At 48.0% G+C, this 25,136-nt stretch overlaps 1 protein-coding gene across 2 annotated transcripts in view; it reads left to right on the plus strand.

The window, feature by feature from the left end:
* Positions 1 to 22,564, plus strand: part of LOC143962147 (C-reactive protein-like) — a 43,139-nt gene extending 20,575 nt beyond the window's left edge. For both annotated transcript variants that reach the window (XM_077471478.1, XM_077471479.1), the window contains exons 3-4: positions 12,338 to 12,937; positions 21,639 to 22,564. In XM_077471478.1, the coding sequence (XP_077327604.1) occupies positions 12,338 to 12,937; positions 21,639 to 22,240 (1,202 nt within the window). In that variant the 3' untranslated portion in view covers positions 22,241 to 22,564. The remainder of the gene's footprint in view (positions 1 to 12,337; positions 12,938 to 21,638) is intronic.
* The last annotated feature ends 2,572 nt before the right edge of the window (positions 22,565 to 25,136 follow it).

Genomic DNA, 25,136 nt, shown 5'->3' on the forward strand with positions numbered 1-25,136 from the left:
TTTATTTTTTGGGTGGGACACCGCTTTAACAAAGGCTACAGTGAGTTTGTTTCCCTCTAGTGTTCAGCCTGGACATTGTGACACCTTTTCCTGAATGCAAAGAGAGCGAGAGGCCACTACTGAAATTAGGGGATCGTGGGATGTGTGGTCCGGAAAACCAGGATTTGTATTGGAGCCAGTGCTTCTGCAGACTACAAGTTCCAGCTGGCTGGGAGAGAGAGGGATGCTGGGTGAGGACATAAATGGTAGTGTGAGAGGTCGGGTGTGGAAAATTTACCATCTTTGACAGGGAATCCGTCAACGTGAAATATGATAGACAATGGTCGAGCCTAAGACTAGGGGCCTTGAGAGAGTGGAAAACGAAGAAAAGGTAGAAAGAAGAAGGAGGAGGAAGTGGGGAAAGTCCCCAGGTGTGACCCGACCATTGATGTAGATGTAGCGATAGGAAACACAATAGTTACGGTAGTTACCATGGCATAAGGACGGATTCTTCAAAGTTCGGTGGCAAGTGGTGTTTGATCCAGGGTTGAAGATTTTGTCGAACTTATGGTCAATACCTTCCAATTTTGTGTGTATGAGTGTGCGATTAACTCTGTGTTTCATTTGGACATTATCCAAAGATGGTTCTTTCCAAAACTTTGCAATAGTTTGCTTGAATATGACTTTAAATTGTTTTACGCATCAAGACATCAGGCTCCAGATTGAGGAGGGGAACAAAATGTAAGCTTGTAAGAGACCTGAATTTGACAGCGGTTCCCACCAAGCTGGTCCAGGTCCTGCCTCTTCTCCAGAAAGTATATGCTCATAACTATCTTTTTAAAGATACCACCATAAAATAATATTGTGTTAATCACTCTCCTGGCCTGAGGCCAGCTTCCTCACATATTCTTAGCCTGAGGCATGTTACCCTGAGTAAAGAATGTCCAGTCCAGATGCTTTCCAATCCTTTACTGCATCAGTATTGGCACATATAACAATATATGCTTCTCAAGACACACAGTATCAGTGCAGAACACCATAACACAGTACCATAGTTTCCATCCATATTCCCAGGTCTCTTTAGTGAGTCCCCCAAAGGTGGTTTCTCACATAAGGTGTCCCTCTGTGACAGTCAGGGCTCAGGCCCAGATACCAGTAGCTATAACAGTAGAGAGGTTCACATCGAGCACTAACTGGTCCACAGACCAGTCTTCATCAGAGCTCCTGACGGTGGAGATGAGTTTTGCTGCGGGTTAGTACCAGGCTGCAGTCCTTATGATCACCCCACCAGGAGGTGAGCAAGATATGTATATATTGTGGTAGTATGGTACCCCACCAGCGGAAGGATGCAGGGTTCTCAACCAGGCAGGTTGAGGGGCTCCAGGAAAGTTCTTTGTTTGTGAGGAAACTGGCTTTTCAGTTTCCTCATTGTTTTCAAGAATCCAGTTTGGGACCTGGAGCCCGGAGATTCCATAGTGTTATGGGTGGGACGGAATCTCCAATCCTGGGACCGGGTTTTGGGACCAGCCAGCAGTCTGGCTGGATGATTGCACAGGTGGGTCTTGGGCTTAAAACAAAGCCAACACCAGGGTTCTGGGCTCCACCCTCCCGAGGAGTCCAGGCGTGTAAGGGAGAAGAAGTGTGCATGTCTGCACAGGTCGGTCTGTCAGAGCAGACAGAGGGTCCAAGCTTGTGGGCTGAAAACAAGAAGCTAGTAAAGAGTGCTGAGGTACTGGGTGTACAGGAACTCTGTTAAAGAGCCAAGAGGGCTGCAGCTGAAGTCTGAGCAGCAGTGCTGCTAAAGAGAGCCAGGTGGCTTGGTATTTTTGGTTCTACGTACATTATTGCTGTGGAAAGCTGAAACCCCTGTGTGGGCAACTATTTTGTTATTGGACTTTTCTTTCTTTAATAAAAGTGGGCCTACAAGCCCTTAAAACGGCATATCTGGCGTGGACTCAGCTCACTGGTAAGCTCTACCTTTAAGCTAAAATAACCCCCAAATATTACAAGTGGTGTTCGAATGCGGGCATAAGACGGTGGAATCCGGGTCCTTGCTCTACAGTAAGTTCAAGTCAGGAACTATTGGCTGTGTGTGGAAGTGCAGCCAGGCAAAAGGCATTGCATGTTGCAGGTGGTGTACCTGTGAATAAAAAGTCAAATTTTTTTTTCCTCTTGCTATGAACTGTGTTTGTGTGCATGAGACAGCACAATCAGTGTGTGCAATGTGCAGGTGAGGAAAGCTTGCATGAAGAGAAAAGCAACTTGCTTTAAAAGAGACACTTTCATTTTCCTGGACTGTTTAAAGTTGTTCTGGAGTCTCTAAGTATGGGGCGGTCAAAGCTCTTAAAAGAAGCCAGGTTTGCTGAAATGAGAGACAGAGCTCTGTGGTTGGAGGGGATGTTACCGCCTGAACGAGCCCCATACATACCTGATCAGAGTTTATCAAGGAGAAAAAGGGCTGGGGTTGTCCCTAGCAACACTGGTGCAATGATTGCTGTTATGGAGAGTTCACCAGCATTTGAATCTGCAGTGGATTGGTGCAAGCGGCATTTAGCAGCACTGAACCAAGCTACAGAGGAAAGGAAGCCAACCCTCAGTGCAAGGGGAAAGCCACTGGATGTCCATAACTGGAAGAGGGCTGTTGTTGCCCCTGGCAAAGCTGCTGCAGTTAAAACAACAGCTATTGTGAAAGATGTGAATGTGTCACAGCATGAGATGGGATCCAGCAGAGAGAAGCCCATGCGATATGCAAGGAGAGAGGCTGATCAAAGGCTGAGGATGAGAGTGGTTGCCCATAGCAACGCAGAGGAAGCCAGTCGGGCTGTCTCTGTACCATGGGCTATGTCTAATAAGGATCCTGGAAAGCAGCTTAAGGAGGAGCCAATTTTTCATGTTGGAGGGAGCCAGCAAAGTTCTGCTGGGAGAGTGCGGTCTCCCATGGCAACCGGAGTGAAATTTATGCCTGAAAGGAGCTGCAGTAGAGGTTTGGTTCAGCGTCCCCACAAAGAGGCCTGTGCATTCCGGCCAGCTGGGAATCACCAGGAGAGAATCGCTTTGGGAAAAAATCGTCCAGTACCATGCCTGGAATGTGGCCAGCTGGGGCATGGCATGTTTTCTTGCCCTAGGTTGTGGAATACGGCTGGAGATAATGTTGCTGAGAAAGTTTTGTCTGTAGGCTCAGATTCCGGTGAAAATATGTTTGCAGTCACCCCTAGCAACAAGAAGTTTCCTGTTGTGCCTGCAGGGGGTGCTAAACGGTGGGAGATGCCTGCTGTAGTTTCATCCCATGGCCACCAGGAGGAGTTGGCCAGTAAAAGTGCAGCAGAGGACTGGTGCATAAGACGACGTACTCAAATGAAGATGGTGACCCCAACTACTGCGGTGGGTAAGACTGTCTTTAATGAAATGATGGCTGGAACTGCTGATTTCATGTGTAAAAGGACTGGTTACGAGACTGTCCATGATGATGTGAGAGTGACCCCAGTTAGTGGGGCCACTGAATGTGCACTTGAGAATGACTTTTCCCTATATAGTGGGAATGCAAGGGTTAAAATCCAAATAGAACCTGTGTTGATGACTAAAAGTGTTGTGTTTAATGACTATCAGGCTCAAGTTGACCATGGGCTAGGACAGCCTACTAATGCGAATAATGCTATAAGTGTTAATGTTAATGAAATGTTTGCTGCTGTTGGGAAAACTTTTGCTCTGAAAGAACCTGGGGTTATCAAAAATGGGCCGTTGCCTGTAGCAACTGGTGGTAAGACAGCACAGTTGTCCACAGGAATCTCCAGGGAACTTCATGTGTTGGAGTCAGAGGTTGCCCTGGACAACTGCGATGTCACTCTGGTGGGACAGACTGGAACTGTACTGTGTAATGGTAATGTGTTAGTGCAAGCTGCTAGTACTAAAAATGTGCAGGTATATGGTGTATTGCAACCTGTGCTACCACAGTCTGACATGATTTACAATGACTGGTGTTATGAGTCTGCAGCTGAGCCAGTCTGTTCTTATGTGTCTCCTTGGGCAGAAGGATCGGTGCTGAGGAGTACCGCAGAAGGGAGCTCACATACAACAGATTGGGATAGTTGGAGCAAAAATCTTATCTCCCTGATAGATGAGGCTTTTATGCACAAAAATAAGGTGGACATGGTTTCTGCTGGGCCAGCAGGAGGGGCTGCAGAACAGCCTGTACCTGAGGGCGCGGTGGCTGCGGCAGGAGTTAACCCTGGTGAGCAGGATGAACCAAATAAGGGCACAGCAGAGACATTGTCCGTGACCCACAAAACTGAGGTTGGCATGGAGTGTCAACGTGACGTCACTGGTAATGTTCTGGAGCAGTTCACTGATGCTGAGCCTGAGAAGTTGGGTATGAGTCCAGCAATTGGCAGCGCTCTGGCGGAGCACCAGGCTGTGTTTACCTCCAGCCGGGAGGAGGTTCCGTTAACCATTGCAACTTTTCAAGTCTCAGCAAGTGAGTCTCTCTGCATCCCCAGTGTCATGAAAATTCCCAGGAAGGACTTGGGTCTGGAGTCAAGGGCCTGGTTATTAACCAAAGCATTAAAAGAGATGCTTGAACTTTGGGATGTACAGCCAATCTATAATAGTGTGTCTCCTCCACAGTCTGATGGGCTGGTACTGCGCAGTACCACTAGGTGGAGCACTGTATGGCAGGCTGTACAGAGCACAGCAAAACAGGACAGGAATGGTTTATTCCTAAATTTGCTACTTTTGTTAAAAGTTGCTGCTACGTATGCTGCTGGACTACGTGCAGAAGAAATATTTGAGACAGACTTTGGAGAAGTTGAAAATAAGCCTAAATTGCCTGTGGTTACACCTCCTAACAGCCAGATGGGAAGCATTTCTGCTGCTATGGTCCAGTGTGGTACTGGTCAGTTGGTGAAGGGCGTGTATACTGTACCAGTAGAAAAACCACATGAGGTGGAAGGGCCATGTGTGGACCTGAAAGCAGCAGAGATCCTGACTAGGGCTCAAACAAAGGTGGTTAAAGAGACTGGGATCCCCAGTCCAATGGTTGGTTTAGGTGACAAACCTAATAAGGTCCCCGGGACAGGGGAATGGGCAAGGAGCGTGGATAAAAATACAGATGGCATCAGAACGGGTCAAGTGGTAGGACAGCTGCCTGCAGAGTGGGTGAACCCAGGGGAGGTGGCGTCCTGTGAGGTTCCTGTGGGTGATGGCGGCCCTCTGGTATGTGTGCCCTCTGTAGACTCTGCCCTAGCAAATTTTGAAAAAAAAGGCATTGGTGACATGTGCAACATTGAGAGGTCTAATGTTGGTTTGAATATGTCTGTCAATGATGAACCAAATAATGTGTTAATGGTACATGATAATGTGGTGCCCAAAGGTACAGGTAAACCTGGTAATCAATTAGTGACTGCTGAGTCAGGTACCAGAAATAAGAGGTGGGTTTCCGTTCTAAACAGTATAGAAATAGGCCCCCTACAGTCTCAGAACAGTACTGCTGAGAGAGTTTTGGGGAAACCTGGGAACCTGAAGCGTGGAGGCAGAAGGGTTGGTAGGAAGACCAACGGGAACCCATTAAGATTTCAGGAGAGGAAGTGCTTATGGAAATTCACTCGGAAGAAAAGTTGGGAAGGTCGCATCAAAGCTCATAGCAGAGTGACAGTAAGGCTTAGAGGGAGACACCAAAGGAGGCATTGGGTGGAGTTCCCCGTTAGGAGAAGCGAGGTTGGACAGGAGGGTACTTCTGTAAATGGTATCTGGCACAGAGGTACCAAAAGTAACTTGGGTGTTCCGCCCTCTGGGTCGAAACAAAGGGGGGGGGTATGTGGTAGTATGGTACCCCACCAGCGGAAGGATGCAGGGTTCTCAACCAGGCAGGTTGAGGGGCTCCAGGAAAGTTCTTTGTTTGTGAGGAAACTGGCTTTTCAGTTTCCTCATTGTTTTCAAGAATCCAGTTTGGGACCTGGAGCCCGGAGATTCCATAGTGTTATGGGTGGGACGGAATCTCCAATCCTGGGACCGGGTTTTGGGACCAGCCAGCAGTCTGGCTGGATGATTGCACAGGTGGGTCTTGGGCTTAAAACAAAGCCAACACCAGGGTTCTGGGCTCCACCCTCCCGAGGAGTCCAGGCGTGTAAGGGAGAAGAAGTGTGCATGTCTGCACAGGTCGGTCTGTCAGAGCAGACAGAGGGTCCAAGCTTGTGGGCTGAAAACAAGAAGCTAGTAAAGAGTGCTGAGGTACTGGGTGTACAGGAACTCTGTTAAAGAGCCAAGAGGGCTGCAGCTGAAGTCTGAGCAGCAGTGCTGCTAAAGAGAGCCGGGTGGCTTGGTATTTTTGGTTCTACGTACATTATTGCTGTGGAAAGCTGAAACCCCTGTGTGGGCAACTATTTTGTTATTGGACTTTTCTTTCTTTAATAAAAGTGGGCCTACAAGCCCTTAAAACGGCATATCTGGCGTGGACTCAGCTCACTGGTAAGCTCTACCTTTAAGCTAAAATAACCCCCAAATATTACAATATATAATATAATATATCCAGAAACAGATATAAGAGGAAGGGATCAAGCAGAAGTGTAGTCAGGTAAACAAGCCAAAGGTCAGTAACAAGTGGTTCCAGGTTGGGATCAGGTGAAAGCATAGTCAAGTAACAAATTGTAGCAAAGATAAGGAAAGCTGCAGGTATGCAAAAGAGCAAGGAGACAGCACAATATTCTGGGAAACAGAAAGTGCAGAGACATGGCTTTAATAGGAAGTCCATGAGAGGAGCAAAGAGTTCAAGGTTCATCAGGAACAATATACATGGCAATGTTGTCCTAGGGATCAGAGAGCTGTCTAGCATCTCAGGTGGAACAGCAAGAAGAGCTACAGCCAGAAATTGCAGAGCTGCCAGGTTCAGATGTGGACCCTGACTAGGGTTGCCACCTTTTCTTCAAGCCAAACCCGAACATTTTAGTGGTGCACGGCCCTGCGCTTGCTTAACTCAACCCATTCACCTGAATGGGGCTGCGCTATAACTGTGTGCAATGCACATGGCTACAGCACAGTGGCAGGGGGTTTTTAGGGGTTTTTAGGGGTTTTAGGGGGTTTTAGGGGGTTTTTAGGGATTTAAAACAGGTGATGAGGAGGCAACATAACTCTTCTTCACCACCTGTCAAATACCTTCAAAACACGATCCGCTATGGATCACTCTTCAGAGTGCTTTATGACTCCGTTTACACTTGTGGTTGGGGGTAAAATTTTGAGGTTGAGCTGTGTTTTAACTGCTACCAACCATTCCCCTTAAGCTGAAAAGGCAGCAGAGGGGGATGTATACCCGCCGGCTGCCACAGCCAAAATGTTTTGCATCAAAGCGCGGCAAAACATGTCTGCACTGTTGGGATCAGTGAGCAGTATTGCCTGCCAAATGAGGACCATTCAAGTGCATTGGTGACTTCCCGCTTCCGTGTGCAATGTATTAAATTGCGGGGCGATGCTGTGGGGTTTAAACAGGTGGCGAAGAGGTGATATAATGCCTCCTCCCTGCCTGCCAAATGCCATCTGAAGAACAATACAAATGTGGATTGCTCTTCAGAGGGCACCACATATGCAAATGAGCCATAAGGCTGTTCAGCCATTCCAGTATATTCTGTGGAATCCGCTGGCGGCCAGGGGAAGGAACAGGACTGTTTAACCCCTGGGCTTAAGCACTTACCTTCTATTTCTCTGCACTGTTCCATGTTTATCAACGGTCTAATGCTTGTGAAGCGGTTCAGACACCCCAAATCAAAGCCAACACACATGGGTGTATGATTTTATATATATATATATATATATATATATATATATATATATATATATATATATATATAAGCTAGCAGAGTGACAGGGTGGAGGGGGACAGGCAGAGCGACATGGAGGGGGCAGGCAGTGTGACATGGAGGGGGCAGTGAGGGGGACAGGGAGAGGGCAGGCAGAGTGACATGGAGAGGGCAGGCAGAGTGACATGGAGGGGACATGGAGGGGGGCAGGCAGAGTGACATGGAGGGGGGCAGGCAGAGTGACATGGAGGGAGGCAGGCAGAGTGACATGGAGGGGGCAGGCAAAGTGACATGGAGAGGGCAGGCAGAGTGACATGGAGGGGGCAGGGAGGGGACATGGAGGGGGGCAGGCAGAGTGACATGGAGGGGGGCAGGCAGAGTGACATGGAGGGGAGCAGGCAGAGCGACATGGAGGGGGGCAGGCAGAGCGACAGGGAGGGGGGCAGGCAGAGCGACAGGGAGGGGGACAGGCAGAGCGACAGGGAGGGGGACAGGCAGAGCGACAGGGAGGGGGACAGGCAGAGCGACAGGGAGGGGGACAGGCAGAGCAACAGGGAGGGGGCAGGCAGTGTGACATGGAGGGGGCAGTGAGGGGGACAGGGAGAGGGCAGGCAGAGTGACATGGAGGGGGCAGTGAGGGGGACAGGGAGAGGGCAGGCAGAGTGACATGGAGAGGGCAGGCAGAGTGACATGGAGGGGGCAGGGAGGGGACATGGAGGGGGGCAGGCAGAGTGACATGGAGGGGGGCAGGCAGAGTGACATGGAGGGGAGCAGGCAGAGTGACATGGAGGGGGGCAGGCAGAGCGACATGGAGGGGGGCAGGCAGAGCGACATGGAGGGGGGCAGGCAGAGCGACAGGGAGGGGGACAGGCAGAGCGACAGGGAGGGGGACAGGCAGAGCGACAGGGAGGGGGACAGGCAGTGTGACATGGAGGGGGCAGTGAGGGGGACAGGGAGAGGGCAGGCAGAGTGACATGGAGAGGGCAGGCAGAGTGACATGGAGGGGGCAGGGAGGGGACATGGAGGGGGGCAGGCAGAGTGACATGGAGGGGGGCAGGCAGAGTGACATGGAGGGGGCAGGCAAAGTGACATGGAGAGGGCAGGCAGAGTGACATGGAGGGGGCAGGGAGGGGACATGGAGGGGGGCAGGCAGAGTGACATGGAGGGGGGCAGGCAGAGTGACATGGAGGGGAGCAGGCAGAGTGACATGGAGGGGGGCAGGCAGAGCGACAGGGAGGGGGACAGGCAGAGCGACAGGGAGGGGGACAGGCAGAGCGACAGGGAGGGGGACAGGCAGAGCGACAGGGAGGGGGCAGGCAGTGTGACATGGAGGGGGCAGTGAGGGGGACAGGGAGAGGGCAGGCAGAGTGACATGGAGGGGGCAGGCAGAGTGACATGGAGAGGGCAGGCAGAGTGACATGGAGAGGGCAGGCAGAGTGACATGGAGAGGGCAGGGAGAGGGCAGGCAGAGTGACATGGAGGGGGCAGGGAGGGGACAGGGAGAGGGCAGGCAGAGTGACATGGAGGGGGGCAGGCAGAGTGACATGGAGGGGGGCAGGCAGAGTGACATGGAGGGGGGCAGGCAGAGCGACAGGGAGAGGGCAGGCAGTGTGACATGGAGGGGGCAGGGAGGGGGACATGGAGAGGGCAGGCAGAGTGACATGGAGAGGGCAGGCAGAGTGACATGGAGAGGGCAGGGAGGGGGACAGGGAGAGGGCAGGCAGAGTGACATGGAGGGGACATGGAGGGGGGCAGGCAGAGTGACATGGAGGGGGGCAGGCAGAGTGACATGGAGGGGGGCAGGCAGAGTGACATGGAGGGGGGCAGGCAGAGTGACATGGAGGGGGGCAGGCAGAGTGACAGGGAGGGGGGCAGGCAGAGTGACAGGGAGGGGGGCAGGCAGAGTGACAGGGAGGGGGGCAGGCAGAGTGACAGGGAGGGGGCAGGCAGAGTGACATGGAGAGGGCAGGCAGAGTGACATGGAGAGGGCAGGCAGAGTGACATGGAGAGGGCAGGCAGAGTGACATGGAGAGGGCAGGGAGGGGGACAGGGAGAGGGCAGGCAGAGTGACATGGAGGGGGCAGGGAGAGGGCAGGCAGAGTGACATGGAGAGGGCAGGCAAAGTGACATGGAGGGGGGCAGGCAGAGCGACATGGAGGGGGGCAGGCAGAGCGACATGGAGGGGGGCAGGCAGAGCGACATGGAGGGGGGCAGGCAGAGCGACATGGAGGGGGGCAGGCAGAGCGACATGGAGGGGGGCAGGCAGAGCGACAGGGAGAGGGCAGGGGGGGGACAGGGAGAGGGCAGGCAGAGTGACATGGGGGGGCAGGGAGAGGGCAGGCAGAGTGACATGGAGGGGTCAGGCAAAGTGACATGGAGGGGTCAGGCAGAGTGACATGGAGGGGTCAGGCAGAGTGACATGGAGAGGGCAGGGAGGGGGACAGGGAGAGGGCAGGCAGAGTGACATGGAGGGGGCAGGGAGGGGACATGGAGGGGGGCAGGCAGAGTGACATGGAGGGGGGCAGGCAGAGTGACATGGAGGGGGGCAGGCAGAGTGACATGGAGGGGGGCAGGCAGAGTGACATGGAGGGGGGCAGGCAGAGTGACATGGAGGGGGACAGGCAGAGCGACAGGGAGGGGGCAGGGAGGGGGACAGGGAGAGGGCAGGCAGAGTGACATGGAGAGGGACAGTGTTTGAGGGCACAGAGGGCAAAGATTTTGAGCCACTGAGCATTACAGACCTTCCCTGGGTAACGCGCCCCCCCTCCAGACCCTGTTAGCTCTAAAATCCTATCATACAGTGCTTACCTCCACCACCCACAGAGCAAGAAACCCCCCCCCCCCCTTACCTTTCAGGAGCTGCTGTAAAGATGTGTATGCGAAGTGGGGGCGGAGTCTATAACCATGCTCTCTCTCATCGCGTCCCAGGTTGCTAGGAGACCAGACAGTTCCCTGCACTGTCTATGACTGGCATCGGCGCTGGCCGGTGGGGTAGAGAGCGCAGGCACAGAGTCACAGACAGTGCAGTGTGTGACCCGGGCGGCTGTTGCAGGACATTGGCCACTGGAACGGGGAAGAAGGGGGCCGTGCGGGTGCCGTGCTGCTGGCTGTAGAAGACGAGAGAGAGGAGTTCTGCAGCTGCCCGAAATATACACTGCGGGGATTTATTCTTCTTCTGGAGAGGGGGGAGGGCGGGAGAGTCACTCTGCTGGCGGGAGAGGAAATCTGTTCATACACTGATACACGGGGGTGGTGATCTCACTGGAGCCTGGGACTGGTCTAGAGAGCGGAGCTACTGCATTTCTAATGTGTCCGGGTGTCGGGAGAGCACAAACCCGGGCACAGCTGTCAAAACCCGGACTGTCCGGGTCATTCCCGTACAGGTGGCAACCCTAACCCTGACACCAGGGCCATCTTTAAGGCAGGGCAAAATGGGCAGCTGCCCAGGGCACTGTCATTGTTGTGGGCCCAACATAGCTGCCTCATACTTGCCAACTATCCCAGTTTACATTCCCTTGTCCCTTGAAGTTTTAGTCCTGTGCTGCTACTAATGCTGCCCAGCTCTGCCCTATTGTTGTGTACAGATGACTCACCTGCAGACCCTGTGTTTACATGTAAATACTGGCATTCATATGTAAATAGCAGTCACATGCATATGGAAATAGCTGAGGCCAACAGCATTGCTATGTAAATAAAGGCAGCATTCATATGTATATCATGCCCCCCTGCAGTGAGGAGAAGATGTATCCTATCGCAACCAGTGAGCAGTATTACTGTACAGTAATCTCTAGCAGCCAATCAACAAGCAGAAATGTGCTGTAACCTCTAGCAACTAATCAGTGAGCCTTAAGGAGTGCTGTAACCTCTAGCAACCAGTCAGTGAGCAGTAATGATATGCTGTAACCTCTGGCAACTAATCGCAATCGCTGCCTGATCTGATACAGTAAACTGATTTTAGGTCTAGCTGCTATTTATTGTATGTCTCAGAGAAGGTGGAGAGTGAAATTGCATGGTGGGCGGGGGGGCCCCTAAGAAAATGTTTGTCCAGGGTCCAATCAATATTAAAGATGGCCCTGTCTGACACCCTCAGTCCCAGGCCCTGAAACCTATAATAACCAAGCTACAGACGTGTTAGGCAAAGGTCAGGGTTAGCAAGGTTCTTCCCCTTCACAATTGTGAGTCCATACCTACTCCTCCAGGCATTCCAGCCCTGCAGAGGGCTCTCTCCTCCACTCAGCTACACAGGCCACAGACCTACATGGTGTTGGTCAGGGGTGACCTGTTCCCATACCTGAACTACCAGATCCCACCCATAGTTGGTATTAAAAGGGCATTGACCCCACCCACTACATCACCAAAGGAGTGGCAACACATAAACACACGGTTCAGGAGCTGCAAACCACATATTTATACAAATTTAAAAAGGAAGATAATTACCTTTCTGAGATTTATCAATGGATCTATATTTTTATTTCATTTTGGATTCTAGCATTCGTAAATAAATTCAGACTTTTTTTGCTCTGGATCCAAAGCTTTGATAAGTATCAGTAATGAGTTTTGTCTCTTTTCTTCCCTAGACTTGGAGGGTAAAGTCTTCATCTTCCCCAAAGAAACCAACACGGATCATGTCATACTAAGGCCTACAATTACAGAGCCATTGCAGAAAGCCACCGTCTGTCTACGTTCCTACAGTGACCTTCGACGCCCCTATTCTTTGTTCTCTATGGCTACTCGAAAATACGCTAATGCCTTTCACATCTGCTTACAGCCTCCGTACACCTATATTGTATATATAAATAATGCAGTGTATGCTTTTTCACCAAACTGGAAGCCCTATTATGGAAGGCACATCTGTGTGACCTGGGACTCAACCAATGCAGATGTCTATTTATGGCTCAATGGAAAGCGCTCCTCGGAAAGGAGGCAATATAATCACCTATTAATTGATGCTGAAAGCAGTATTGTTCTGGGACAGTACCAGAGTTCTTTTGGTGGAGGGTTTGATGCTTCTCAGTCATTGGTTGGTGAGATAAGTGACGTCCACATGTGGGATTATGTCCTGACTCAAGAAGACATCCAGAAGGTCCTCTCTGGTGATCTCCATGGAAATGTCATTAATTGGAAGTCTTTACGTTATGAAATTAAAGGGGAAGTTCTCATCAAGCCCGAACCTCAACGTAAGTCTATCCTCTTACTATATACACCTTGTTAATTAACAAGATCCTCCACCTTTCACTACAGAATTACATTCAAAATTTTGGAATGTCCTGGTTGTGAGATGATGTCCCACTGGAGCGCAGAAGTAATCTAAATGTTTCTCTATGGTGTTTCTATGTCAATCCATTCTTTCTTTTGTCATTTCTGTCCTGTTTCACCAGTAGAAAATTCTTACTTGCAGTTGTTGTACTGAATGAGGTACACAAGTTATAACAAGGCATGGCATAGAGAAGTGATGGCGAACCTTGGCACCTCGGATGTTTTGGAACTACATTTCCCATGATGCTTAACTACACTGCAGAGTGCATGAGCATCATAGGAAATGTAGTTCCAAAACATCTGGGGTGCCAAGGTTCACCATCACTGGCATAGAGCAAAACACCCATTCAAACATGACATTGCTGATTTCACATAACACAAGTCTCCCCTCCCTTTTGCACAAATGCGACAGTTGGTATTCTGATTTAATACCTAGCAAAAAATTGAACAGGTTTACTGGTACCAAGGATTACAACAAGATTTTAATGAAACCAAAATGATATATAAACTGTCCATAACATTAAAACATCCAGAGATTTATCCACAATATATGGTTACAACTCTTGAACATGACATTTTACATCATATTGTATATTCCCAAAATACAATAGGCCAGAGAGGTCAGCACGTTTTGCACAAGGGCTTCCCCAGGAGGTGAGCACGTTTCGCACAAGGGCTTCCCCAGGAGGTCCGCACGTTTCTCACAAGGGCTTCCCCAGGACCTTCACTCAGAATAAAAAGACTATGAATAAATAAATAAAAAATATATATATATATGTTGGACTGGATTTGCTGGGTCCCCCCAGCAGCCTGGGTAGAAATCTACAGGTTTTCCCCAGGGATTGACTGATAGGGAAGAGAGTCACTGCCTAGCAGTATTGTGAGAGCCCTGGTCCATCCCAAGCTGAGAGCTTGATGGGGCAGGCACCACATAAATACTGCAGTGCTGTGGCTTGCCAGAGGGAGGAAGTCGTGTGAAGCGATGGAGATGAAGTGTTGGAGTGCTCTGGCTGAATGTGTGGTTATGGTGGCCACCGCTGACTGTTCCTGCACCACAGTCAGGACTGGCTGCTGGCATTCCTTAGGCTGGTGAAGAGCAGGTACCCCAGCAAGCTATACTGAGAGTAACCAGTGCCTTAGAAACAAGGATCAGTGAAAGTGGGGCATCTGTTTGTTTCTATCCCCTCTTCTGGTTATAGGGGTTCAAAGCAGCCAGGCACAGGGCTCATCTAGTTTCCAGAGGTCCCGGGAGGGATCACGCCCCTTGCTATAGGAGGACTGTGATATTCTGTATGTAGAGACTGTGGGGTGAGAGGAGCAGTGGAAATACAATTGATGCAATTAATGTGGCGTTTTGCTGTTAAAGAGACTGCACCACGTAAGAGAAACTTCTCTTGGGCAGTCTGAAGATCACTTAAAGAGACAGGGTCCTCAATGTATGAAGTTAATGGATTAACCACTTAAGGACTGGAAGAATTTGCCACCTTAATGACCTGAGCACTTTTTTCAATTTGGCACTGCGCTGCTTTAACTGGTAATTGCGTGGACCTGCAATGTTGTACACAAACAAAATTTGCGTCCTTTTTTTAACCACAAATAGAGCTTTCTTTTATTGGTATTTGATCACCTCTGGGATTGAACTTTTTTGCAATATACAGTAAATAAAATTAAAAAAAAAAAGATATTTTCTAATTTTTGTTATAAAAAAATCCAATAAATTCAATTTTAGTTATACATTTAGGCCAAAATGTATTCAGTCACGTCTTGGGTAAAACAAATTTCAAGGGAAAATAAATCCCACATTTATTCTACAAAGAGGCATCAAAGCAGCCCCAGGGGTCCCATGCCCGTTCAAAGACAGTAAAGCCCCGTACACAGGGTCGGAAATTATGCCAGCAAAAGTCCGATGTGAGCTTTTGGTTGGAAATTCCGACCGTGTATATGCTCCATCGGACTTTTACTGTCCGAATTCCCTCCAGTAAAAGATTGAGAGCAGGTTCTCAATTTTTCGGTCGGAAAAAGTTCCGATCGGAATTTCTGATCGTCTGCAAAATTCCTACGCATGCTCGGAAACAATTCAATGCATACTCGGAAGCATTGAACTTCATTTTCTCGGCTCATCGTAGTGTTGTACGTCACCGCGTTCTTGACGGTCGAAAGTTCAGAAAACCTTTGTGTGACCGCCGTGTGTATGCAAGCCAAGCTTGAGGGGAATTCCGTCGTTAAAACCATTCAAGTTTTTTCCGACGGAAAATCCGCTCGTGTGTTCAGGGGCATAAGGGCTAGCTTACACTTGCTTCAAAACAAGGCTTCGGACACGCTTTGTTAAAGCTCTCTAAACGCCGGTCAAAGCTCCTGTCGCTAAATAAAATGGTAAGTAAAAAGTGACCCCTGCTCTCTCTCATTCTTCTCTGATACCCCTTTCCCTTCTTTCCCCTTCCCATCCTCCTGCCTACACACCAAGATGCCACTGCCACGTTTTCTTCCCTTACTACTCTCCCCAGTTGCTCCTATTTGTTGACAACAACTTATCTGGTTATGATATAAAGTCCATGAAGGTACAACTTCTTAGGAGAAACAGTTGTGACCTCCTTAACTATACCAATACCAACTTTTGAATCCATAAGCAATAGCCACCTTTCTGCGTACCACATCCTACTATAGAACATTTAACACCCAGAAAAAAAATTATCATTGACTACCTGTGGTGACCCATAAATATAAAAACAACAATCCCATGGGCTATTTTCTGACTGAGAGTGTCTGTTACAAATGCTGGTTGGTTGGCTGCCAGGCCGGAATGCCTCCCTCCCGGCAGCACACACAAGGGGAACCTTTTTAAATCCAGCGGCCCTCAAAGGTAATAGCGCTACACATAGTTATATAGTTAGTCTGGTTGAAAAAAGACCATGTAGTTCAACCAATAAAAAGATAAAAATAAAAAAATAAATAAAAAAATAAAATACAATCCCATATACACAATCCTATACTCAAAGTAGATCCAGGGGAAGGCAAAAATATCCCAGCATAGCATGATCCAATTTGCTACAGCAGGGGAAAAAAACGTCCTTTCTGATCCCCCGAGAGGAGGTATATTGTATTAAAATACAAACAAAACATAAAAAGCTTGAAGTATAAAAATATACAAAGTTACAGTAAAAAGTCTGATGCACAGACACATGTCAATTCAAGAAGACCCATGAAGGCGACAGCAGGCTAGGGGGCCAGTATATTTCAATAAAAGAACAGGGAATTCATGCCACCATCTACAAGACCTCGGCAGCCAGATCCAAATGGTTATACCATAATAACTACTCCTATTAAAGGAGGACGGGCAAAAAGGGAAAAAATATATATATTAAAAAACAATAAACCTCTGAAAAGTGACATTCCCAAAAAAGAGAATGTTATACATACTTATGGTAACACTCATGCCGCGTACACACGATCGAATTGTCCGGTGTACTTAGTCTGGCAAACAATCCGGTGGATAGTCCGGCGGGCTTTCTACCGAACAGACTTGGCCACACATGGACACACAGAAAGTCCGGCGTTTGCTAGCGTGATGACGTACAGCGCGTACGACAGGACTAGAAAAAGGAAGTTCAATAGCCAATAACTAATAGCTTCCTTTTCGTACTTGCTTCTGAGCATGTGTCATTCTTAGGCCGACGGACTAGCATACTCAGGAACGTATTGTCTGCTGAAACCCAAAGATTGGACTGCAAAAATACTTTCTAAGTCCACTGGACTTTACGCTGAGAAAGTTCGCTGAAGCCCACGCACAATCGAATTGTCCGGTGAAATGCGTTTCGGCGGTCTAAGTCGCCGGACAATCTGATCGTGTGTACGCGGCATTACAAGCAGCGTCCTTCTTTTAGGTAGGCTTATGCTTATTGGATTTCTGAAAAACCTGGTCCTCCAATCCCTCCAGGATGGAGCCTGCACCAGTGCCAACAAGCAAGAGACGGGCAGAAGAACTCTCAGGGACATGGAGCCTATGAGGTATTGGAGTTGAGCAGCTGTATAATAAATCCAAGGATTTGGGAGGGCAAGGCCTCCGCCATTCTTATGCCGCGTACACACGAGAGGGATTAAGTCTGACAGACCTCCAAAGGAGTTCCGCCGGAGTTCCGCCGTAGTTCCGCCGGAGTTCTGGCGGACTTTTCGACCGAACGGACTTGGCCACACACAATCACTCCAAACTCCGACGGAGTCGAACGTGATGATGTACGAGCGGACTAGAATAAGGAAGTTCATAGCCAATAGCTGCCCTAGCGTCAGTTTTTAGTCCGTCGGACTAGCACACACACGAGCGAATTATTCGAAGGGACCGGGTCTGGCGGAGTTCCGTCGGGAAAATTTGAAGCATGCTTCATTTCTAAAGTCTGTCAGACTTTAGCTTTGCTAAAGTCCGTTGCAGCCCACACACGATCGAATAGTCCGACGGAGTCAGTCCGTCAGACTTTGGATGTCGGAAAGTCCGCTCGTGTGTACGGGGCTTTAGAAAATTGCAGCTGTTCCTGTCTGACTCTGGAGGGGGTGGGGGGGAGGCGGCCACCCCAAAGTAGCAACTGGAAAAGGGAATTAATCACCCAAAAAGGTTTTTTAAGGGACCACCACGGGGGGGAATTATGAAGGACATATAGAAATTGAGGAATAAGTATAATTTTAATTAAATTTGTTTTTCCTGCCAGAGACATTTTGAGGTTGTCCCAACTATTTGTTTTATCTCTAAACCGGGCCAGCAGAGGTTGCACATTAAGGCGGCAATATTCTGTGATAACAGGGGAGATTTGGATACCCAGGTATCTGAAAGAAGTCACTAAGGGGGTGGAGCAGGGGATAGACGCTGCCTGTCCAGGTGTGTTGTCTAACAGCATTAGTGCCGACTTATGCCTCATACACACGATCGGAAATGCCGCCAGCAAAAGACCAATGTGAGCTTTTGGTCGGAAAATGCGACTGTGTGTACGCTCCATCGGACTTTTCTTTCTGCCAGCAAAAGATTGAGAGCAGGCTCTAAATTTTTCGGTCGGAAAAAGTTCAGATTGGAAATTCCGACTGTCTGTACCAACTCCGATGTGCAAAATTCCTACGCATGCTCGGAAACAATTTGACGCATGCTCGGAAGCACTGAACTTAATTTTCTCGGCTCGTCGTAATGTTGTACGTCACTGCGTTCTCGACAGTCGAAAGTACTGAGAACTTTTGTGTGACCGTGTGTATGCAAGCCAAGCTTGAGCAGAATTCCATTGGAAAAACCATCCGAGATTTTTGTGATGGAAATTCCGCTTGTGTGTACGGGGCATTAGCCCAATTAATAGTAAGACCCGAGAAACGCCCAAACGCCAAAATTATGGTTATAACACTGGTCAATGATAAGGAAGTGTCTCCTAGAAAAAGCAACATATCACCAGAGTATAGCATGATCTTTTCATGCAATTCACCATACTGAAACCCAGTGATATGTGGGCTATTACGCACTAAAATGGCCAGGGACTCAATTAATATGGCAACAGTATAAAATTAGCCCTAGACATTGAAACAGTCTACCTCAACTGAGGAGTTGAAAACCTCCAGCAGCCTGAGCAGGATTGTCTCCTTATAGGGGGTATAGACCTCCACAGCAATACCATCATCCCCAGGGGCTTTGCATATGGGGAAGGAACAATCCACCTTCTGAAACGAATCAAGAGTAAGCGGGGCATCAATTTCTAGATGGGCCTCAGAAGATAAGGTGGGCATAAGAAAATCAAAAGGTAGTTTGTCAGCAACTCAGAGGAATAGTTATCTTGGGAACCATATAGGTCTGAGTAAAATGATGAACGTTTCCATGACAATTTGAAACGGGTCACTCACTACCCGTCCAGTGGAGGAGCGGATGGCTCCAATATCTGGGGAGGACTGCTGTGACCTGGCAATTTTTACCAACAGGCGGGCCTGTTTTCTCCCCCTCATTATAAAACACCATTTTCTTGAAAAAATATTTTCATTCGACAGCGGAGGATCTCAAATGGTCCAGAGAATCCTGGGCCAATATCCATTGCCTCCCTCGTGGAATCAAATGGGTCCAACACATATGACAGCTCCAACTGTCGAACCTGGCCTTCCACCTGCTAAATGAGAATGGATGAGTTATGTTTAACAGCATTAATTTAGGCTATGAAGGTGCCTCTAAGCCCTTGTACACACAGTCGGAGATTCCGACGGAATGTGTCCGATCGGACCGTTTTGTCGGATATTCCGACTGTGTGTGGTCTACATTGGACTGTTTCCGTCAGAGTATCCGACGGACCAAGTTTCCCAACTTGTTGGTAAAATTTTCCGACAAAATGCTCCCATCGGACATACTCCGATCATGTGTAGAGAATTCCGATTGGACAAAGTGCCACGCATGCTCAGATCAAATTCCTACACCAAAGCTATTGGCTACTAGCGTGAACGTAGTCCCGTCGTAACAAAATAACGTCATAACGTAAGATTTTCCAACAACTTTGTCCGACCGTGTGTATGCAACAGTTTCGGACAAAATCCGACGGACAGAATCCGACGGATTTGGTTGTCGGAATCTCCGGCCGTGTGTACAAGGGCTAAGACATGCCTTAAAAGTTCCCCACCTTAAAGGGATATCAACACACTGTGCCTGTGTATTGAAAAATTAGTCAATTTGCTGGGTTATGTGTTCATGGAGTGGAAGCAGCTGAAGCCAGAAGGTGTTCAGTTTCCATGGAGACCTGCACATAGTGGATGGGGGCCTGGTGTTCAACCATAATGTTAAGGGAGAGTGATCTGATACCCCCCAGGGGAAGTACACCGCATTACTCATATAGTTGGGTATGTGGGTCATGCCCAAGCAGAGGTCTACGCGTGAGAGCAATACGTGCACCTTAGAAAAGCAGGAGAACTGTTTAGTATTAGGGTTTCAAAGACGACAGATGTCCAGCCATCCAACCTCTGCCAGGAGACAACTAAGGGTGGTGCCCCTTCCCTGAAAAACTATAGAAATTGGAGGATGCCTATCTAGTTGGGGATCAAGACGACAACTAAAGTCTCCCATAATCAGAACAGGTAGATCAGGTTTGTTGACCAGATACGCTAGTAATATTTGCAAGATTTCCCTGGAGAATGGAGGAGGAATATAAACAAGCCAAAATTAGCGTTAAGGTGTACAGTTTACAATATAAAAAAGCAAAGCGGCATAGAGAGTCCACCTTTGAGTCCAGTTCCTCGTATGCCAGGGCTTTGTGCACCAAAACACTCACCCGTGAGAATAAGCAGAGTAAGTGGAGTGGTACACCTTACCAACCCAGGGGTAGTGTACACAGTTGGCAGCGTCTCATGTCAGGTGTGTCGCCTGGAGACCTATAATAGCAGGGTAAAACTTCCAGATGGCTGGTGCATTTCAGTGAGTCATTGACTCCCCTAACGGTCCAGGAGACCAGAGGAGTAGCTATTACATTGCCCATTGTAGAAAGTCAGTAGAGATGTGACCCACTGTGCAAACCAGACCACAGTGGACTAACCCCATTGGGTATAGGTGGTCAGTAGAAGGTAGCAAATTGCAACATTGCAGGAAAAGCGAGTCAGACGATGTGGAGTGGTACACCTTACCAACCCAGGGGTAGTATACACAGTTGGCAGCATCTCATGTCAGGTGTGTCGCCTGGAGACCTATAATAGCAGGGTAAAACTTCCAGATGCCTGGTGCATTTCAGTGAGTCATTGACTCCCCTAACGTTCCAGGAGACCAGAAGAGTAGCTATTACATTGCCCATTGTAGACAGTCAGTAGAGATGTGACCCACTGTGCCTAAACTGAGAAAAAAAATTGGTTAAAAAAATTTGGATATTTATTATAGCAAAAAGTAAAAAATATTGCGTTTTTTCAAACTTGTCCCTCTTCTTTTGTTTATAGTGCAAGGAATAAAAACCGCAGAGGTGATCAAATACCCCCCAAAAAAGCTCTATTCGTGGGGAAAAAATAATAAAAAATCTATTTGGGTACATTGTTGCGTGACCGTGCAATTGTTATTCAAAATGCGACAGCGGTGAAAGCTGAAAAATGGCTTGGTCAGGAAGGGGGTGTTCGTGCCTGGTAGGCAAGTGGTTAAAGTGACTTCAGACCAGACTTAGAACAGATGATTTAACCTTACTAGTGATTTTGCGACACAGTCCACATGAACAGTTCAATGCCACATCCCCTGTCTATCTCTGCTAGGCTACCCAGGCATACCTCAACAAGGTGATAGCCAAAAGCTAGTGTTTTACAAAGTTTGGTTGTTCTTTGGGTTTCTCGTTGACTTCCGATGGACTTCAGTACACAGCAGTCCACCTTGGGAGCTCCACGGCAGTCAAAGCATCTTCTTGACCAGGCCAAAGCTATGGAACTCGGCCTTCCCCCATATATCAATCACAGGGCAGGGAGACTGGGTCCAAAATAAATTGGAAACACAGGCACAAATTATTAACCCCTTCCCCAGCTTGGACCAGCCAACTGCCTAACTAACACATTGTAGGCAACCTGCCCACAGGCATCTATAAATAATTTATAACATTTTTTGTTTAGGATCTAAAGCTTTGATATGTATCAGTAATGATCTTCATCTGTTTTCTTCCCTAGACTTGGAGAGTAAAGTCTTCGTCTTCCCCAAAGAAACTGACACAGATCATGTCATTCTAAGACCTACAATTATAAGACCATTGCAGGAAGTCAGCGTCTGTCTACGTTATTTTACCGACCTTTCCAGCCCCTATACTCTCTTCTCTCTCGCTACTCTTGAGAAGGACAACGCCTTTGTGATCTACCTACAGCCTCCAAACACTTGTTCTGTATATATCAACCAAGAACTCGCTAGTTTTAAGACAGACTCTGAGTCTTTGGACTGGAGACACATCTGTGTGACCTGGGACTCCAACACTGGACTGGTCCAACTTTGGGTCAACGGGAAACTCTACCCCAGAAGAGTCTCCATGAAAGGGTCTTCTATCGCAGCTGAGACCAGCATCGTTCTGGGACAGGAACAAGACTCTTTTGGTGGAAAGTTTGATGATAAGCAGTCACTGGTTGGTGAAATAAATGACGTCCACATGTGGGATTATGCCCTGACTCCAGAAGACATCCAGAAAGTCATCTCTGGCCAACACAATGGGAATGTCATTAATTGGCTATCTCTATACTTAGAGATCAAAGGGGAAGTTCTTGTCCAGCCCAAATTTCAGTGAAAGTGAATGAGCTCATCGTATACACTTTGTTGTTAGGATGCCCCAACTGCTGGTTCTGAATTATAGTGTTAATGATGATTTAATTGTCATCCCCATTAATCATAAAGGTTGACAATGACAATTATTAGTGAGGATCAAATAATCAAAGAGTCAAGGTCCTCATAACTTAACTAAAACACATTAATATTGTAAACAGGATTCTAAATCATTTGATTTTTTTTTCTAAATGGTAACATATCAGTCCAGGTCATTTTATAATCTTATATAACAATAGATAGTAACATAAACCATCTGAAATAAAATATCTATAGAAGCAATATACAATCTGCGATCTTTCTGTGTTTTTTCTTTGTTCTAAAAACCTGAAATCTGATTGGTTACCTTTATTCACCTTTCAACCCTCCCTTCTACTTTAAGTATTTGTAGGAGGTAATAAGGGTTAGAACCAAAGATGAGATCCATCAAACACTCCCAGCCTAGCACAGGGGGGGCAATATGTGTGGTAGCTGTGATCTGGTAAGTAAAAGAACAATCACCGCACTGCAAATTTCTGGCATCCATTGATAATATTCACCATAGTTATAATTGGCAATCAGCCAAAATGTACCCAGTTTCGATTTGGGGTACTTCACCAGAATTTGGATGTCAAATCTGAACCCCATTGAAATCTATGAGAATGTAGCCCTACTAAACAGGGGCTACTATCTAAATGTATTTTTTTTTTTTAGCTGGGCTGTAGTCAGCTGGCAATAGAATGAGATTTCCCAAACAGAACTGCGTTATGAATGAATATGTATATTTCCTTTAGCCAGTCCAGTAATAGGTTCAGGCAACTGGTGCATGCTAGTGGAGGATATAAATATTTCGGACAGGCCACGTGCTCTCTCTCTTCCCCTGGGCTGAGGTCTGGGGAGGTGCTGCTGGACAGCTCTGTTGTTAGGCCCCATAGCCTGTTTTGGGGCCTAATGTGTACTGAGGTGATCCTGTCTGGTGTGGAGGAAGCTGTGCCAAGGAGAAGACCCAGAGGAGGCCCATTCACAGAGAAAGACAGAAAGAAGGTTGGTTTCTCGCAGGGCTGGGTGACTCATTTGAAGGACTTACTGAATTTGGGAATGTGCTTACCTTCTGACACTGTCACACTGGACATGGATCTGGAGAGTCTGTAAGGGCGGCACAGTGGTGTAGTGGGTAGCACTCTCACCTAGCAGTAAGAAGGGTCGCTGGTTCAAATCCCAACCACGACACTACCTGCCTGGAGTTTGCATGTTCTCCCTGTGTCTGCATGGGTTTCCCCCAGTTTCCTCCCACACTCCAAAGACATGCAGGTAGATTAATTGGCTTTTGTCCAAAATTGTCCCTAGTATATGAATGGGGACCTTGGATTGTGGGCCCCTTGAGGGTAGGGACCAATGAGAGTGTGCAATGTACTGTACAGGGATAGGGACAATTGTAGACACTCACTCAGGTTGAACTTGATGGACTGGTGTCTTTATTCAACCTTACTAACTATGAAACTATGTAAGTGATCTGCATGGCCTATGGGACCCCTAACTGAATTTGGGAATGTGCTTACCTTCTGACACTGTCACACTGGATAGTCTGTAAGTGATCAGCATGGTATATGGGATCCCTCACCTCCATCACCGTCACAAAACAGTGCAGTAAGTTGCATCACCCCAAAGTCACATCTACATTATCCCACATCTAAACATAATATAACACTTGATGTAGGTTCCCAGGATCATGTAATATACTGTATGTAGGTGCAGCACTGCCCCCTAGGGGGTTGCTTGTAATGGCATGTTCTTCTGTGAACATTCCAGCCCTCCTGACACTCTAGGTTCAGACATGCTGTGTATACCTTTTAATAACACACAGACATTATGCAAGTAGTTTTAGCTCTCTCAGATTTATTTGATCCTCAGTTGTCGGGTGCTGTCGCCACCATTGAGGGTAGGGGAACCTGGCAGTGCAGTACTATGGCTTCATGCCGGGAACCCTACTGCGCATGCGCGAGGCTCCACTTCTCTCTCCTATTGGCCTGGCGGCGGAGGGAAAGAGGAGGGAGCCGAGCGGTAGCGTCAAGGGCTGTAGCGCAGGCTCCCGGAAGTGGGGACAGGATACCTGTTTAAGGCATGTTTTCCTCTCCTGCCTCCCCCCCCTCCCCCCCCCAAAAAGGCACCAGAGGGGGGAGAGGAATCGGATAAGCATAAGTTCCACTTTTGGGTGGAACTCCGCTTTAAAGGGGTATTAGTCAGCCAAGTCCTGGATAAACAGTCAAGACTAGGTTGACATTGTTTTTAAAGCAGTTAAATGACAGTTAGCAATTACAAGTACACAATAACAAAGAGTAGTAAATGGATTCCTCAAGAAGGCTATTGGTTTCTATAAAGAATACTTCTGCTAACGGGGAACCCCAGGGGAATGCATTAAACCTAATGAGAGATAAAGTAATATAGATATCAGTAACATGTCCCCCTTAAGAGCAATAAAATAGCAGTGCTCAGAGTGCAAGGCCTTGCGATTATCTTTACCGGAAGTTGGAGCTCAAAGAAAGAGTCCCTTTGTGTGACACAGTGATGGCAATCAAGGCAAAGCAGCTGGTTCTGATAGCAATCCTTAGGCAATCCAGATAAAAGGTGTCTGTGCACAGTGTTCAGAGTGTGATATTAATGGCTGGTAAGGATGAGCCGAACACCCCCCTGTTCAGATCGCACCAGAACCTGCAAACAGACCTAAACTTCGTGTGAACTTTAGAACCCTATTAAAGTCTATGGGACTCGAACGTTCACAATCTAAAGTGCTAATTTTAAAGGCTAATATGCAAGTTACTGTCCTAAAAAGTGTTTGGGGACCCGGGTCCTGCCCGGGGGGACATGGATCAATGCAAAAAAAA

Source organism: Lithobates pipiens, unplaced genomic scaffold (genome assembly GCF_037356315.1).
Source record: "Lithobates pipiens isolate NorthernLeopardFrog02 unplaced genomic scaffold, aLitPip1_a1.2 Scaffold_8, whole genome shotgun sequence".
NCBI lineage: Eukaryota > Metazoa > Chordata > Amphibia > Anura > Ranidae > Lithobates > Lithobates pipiens.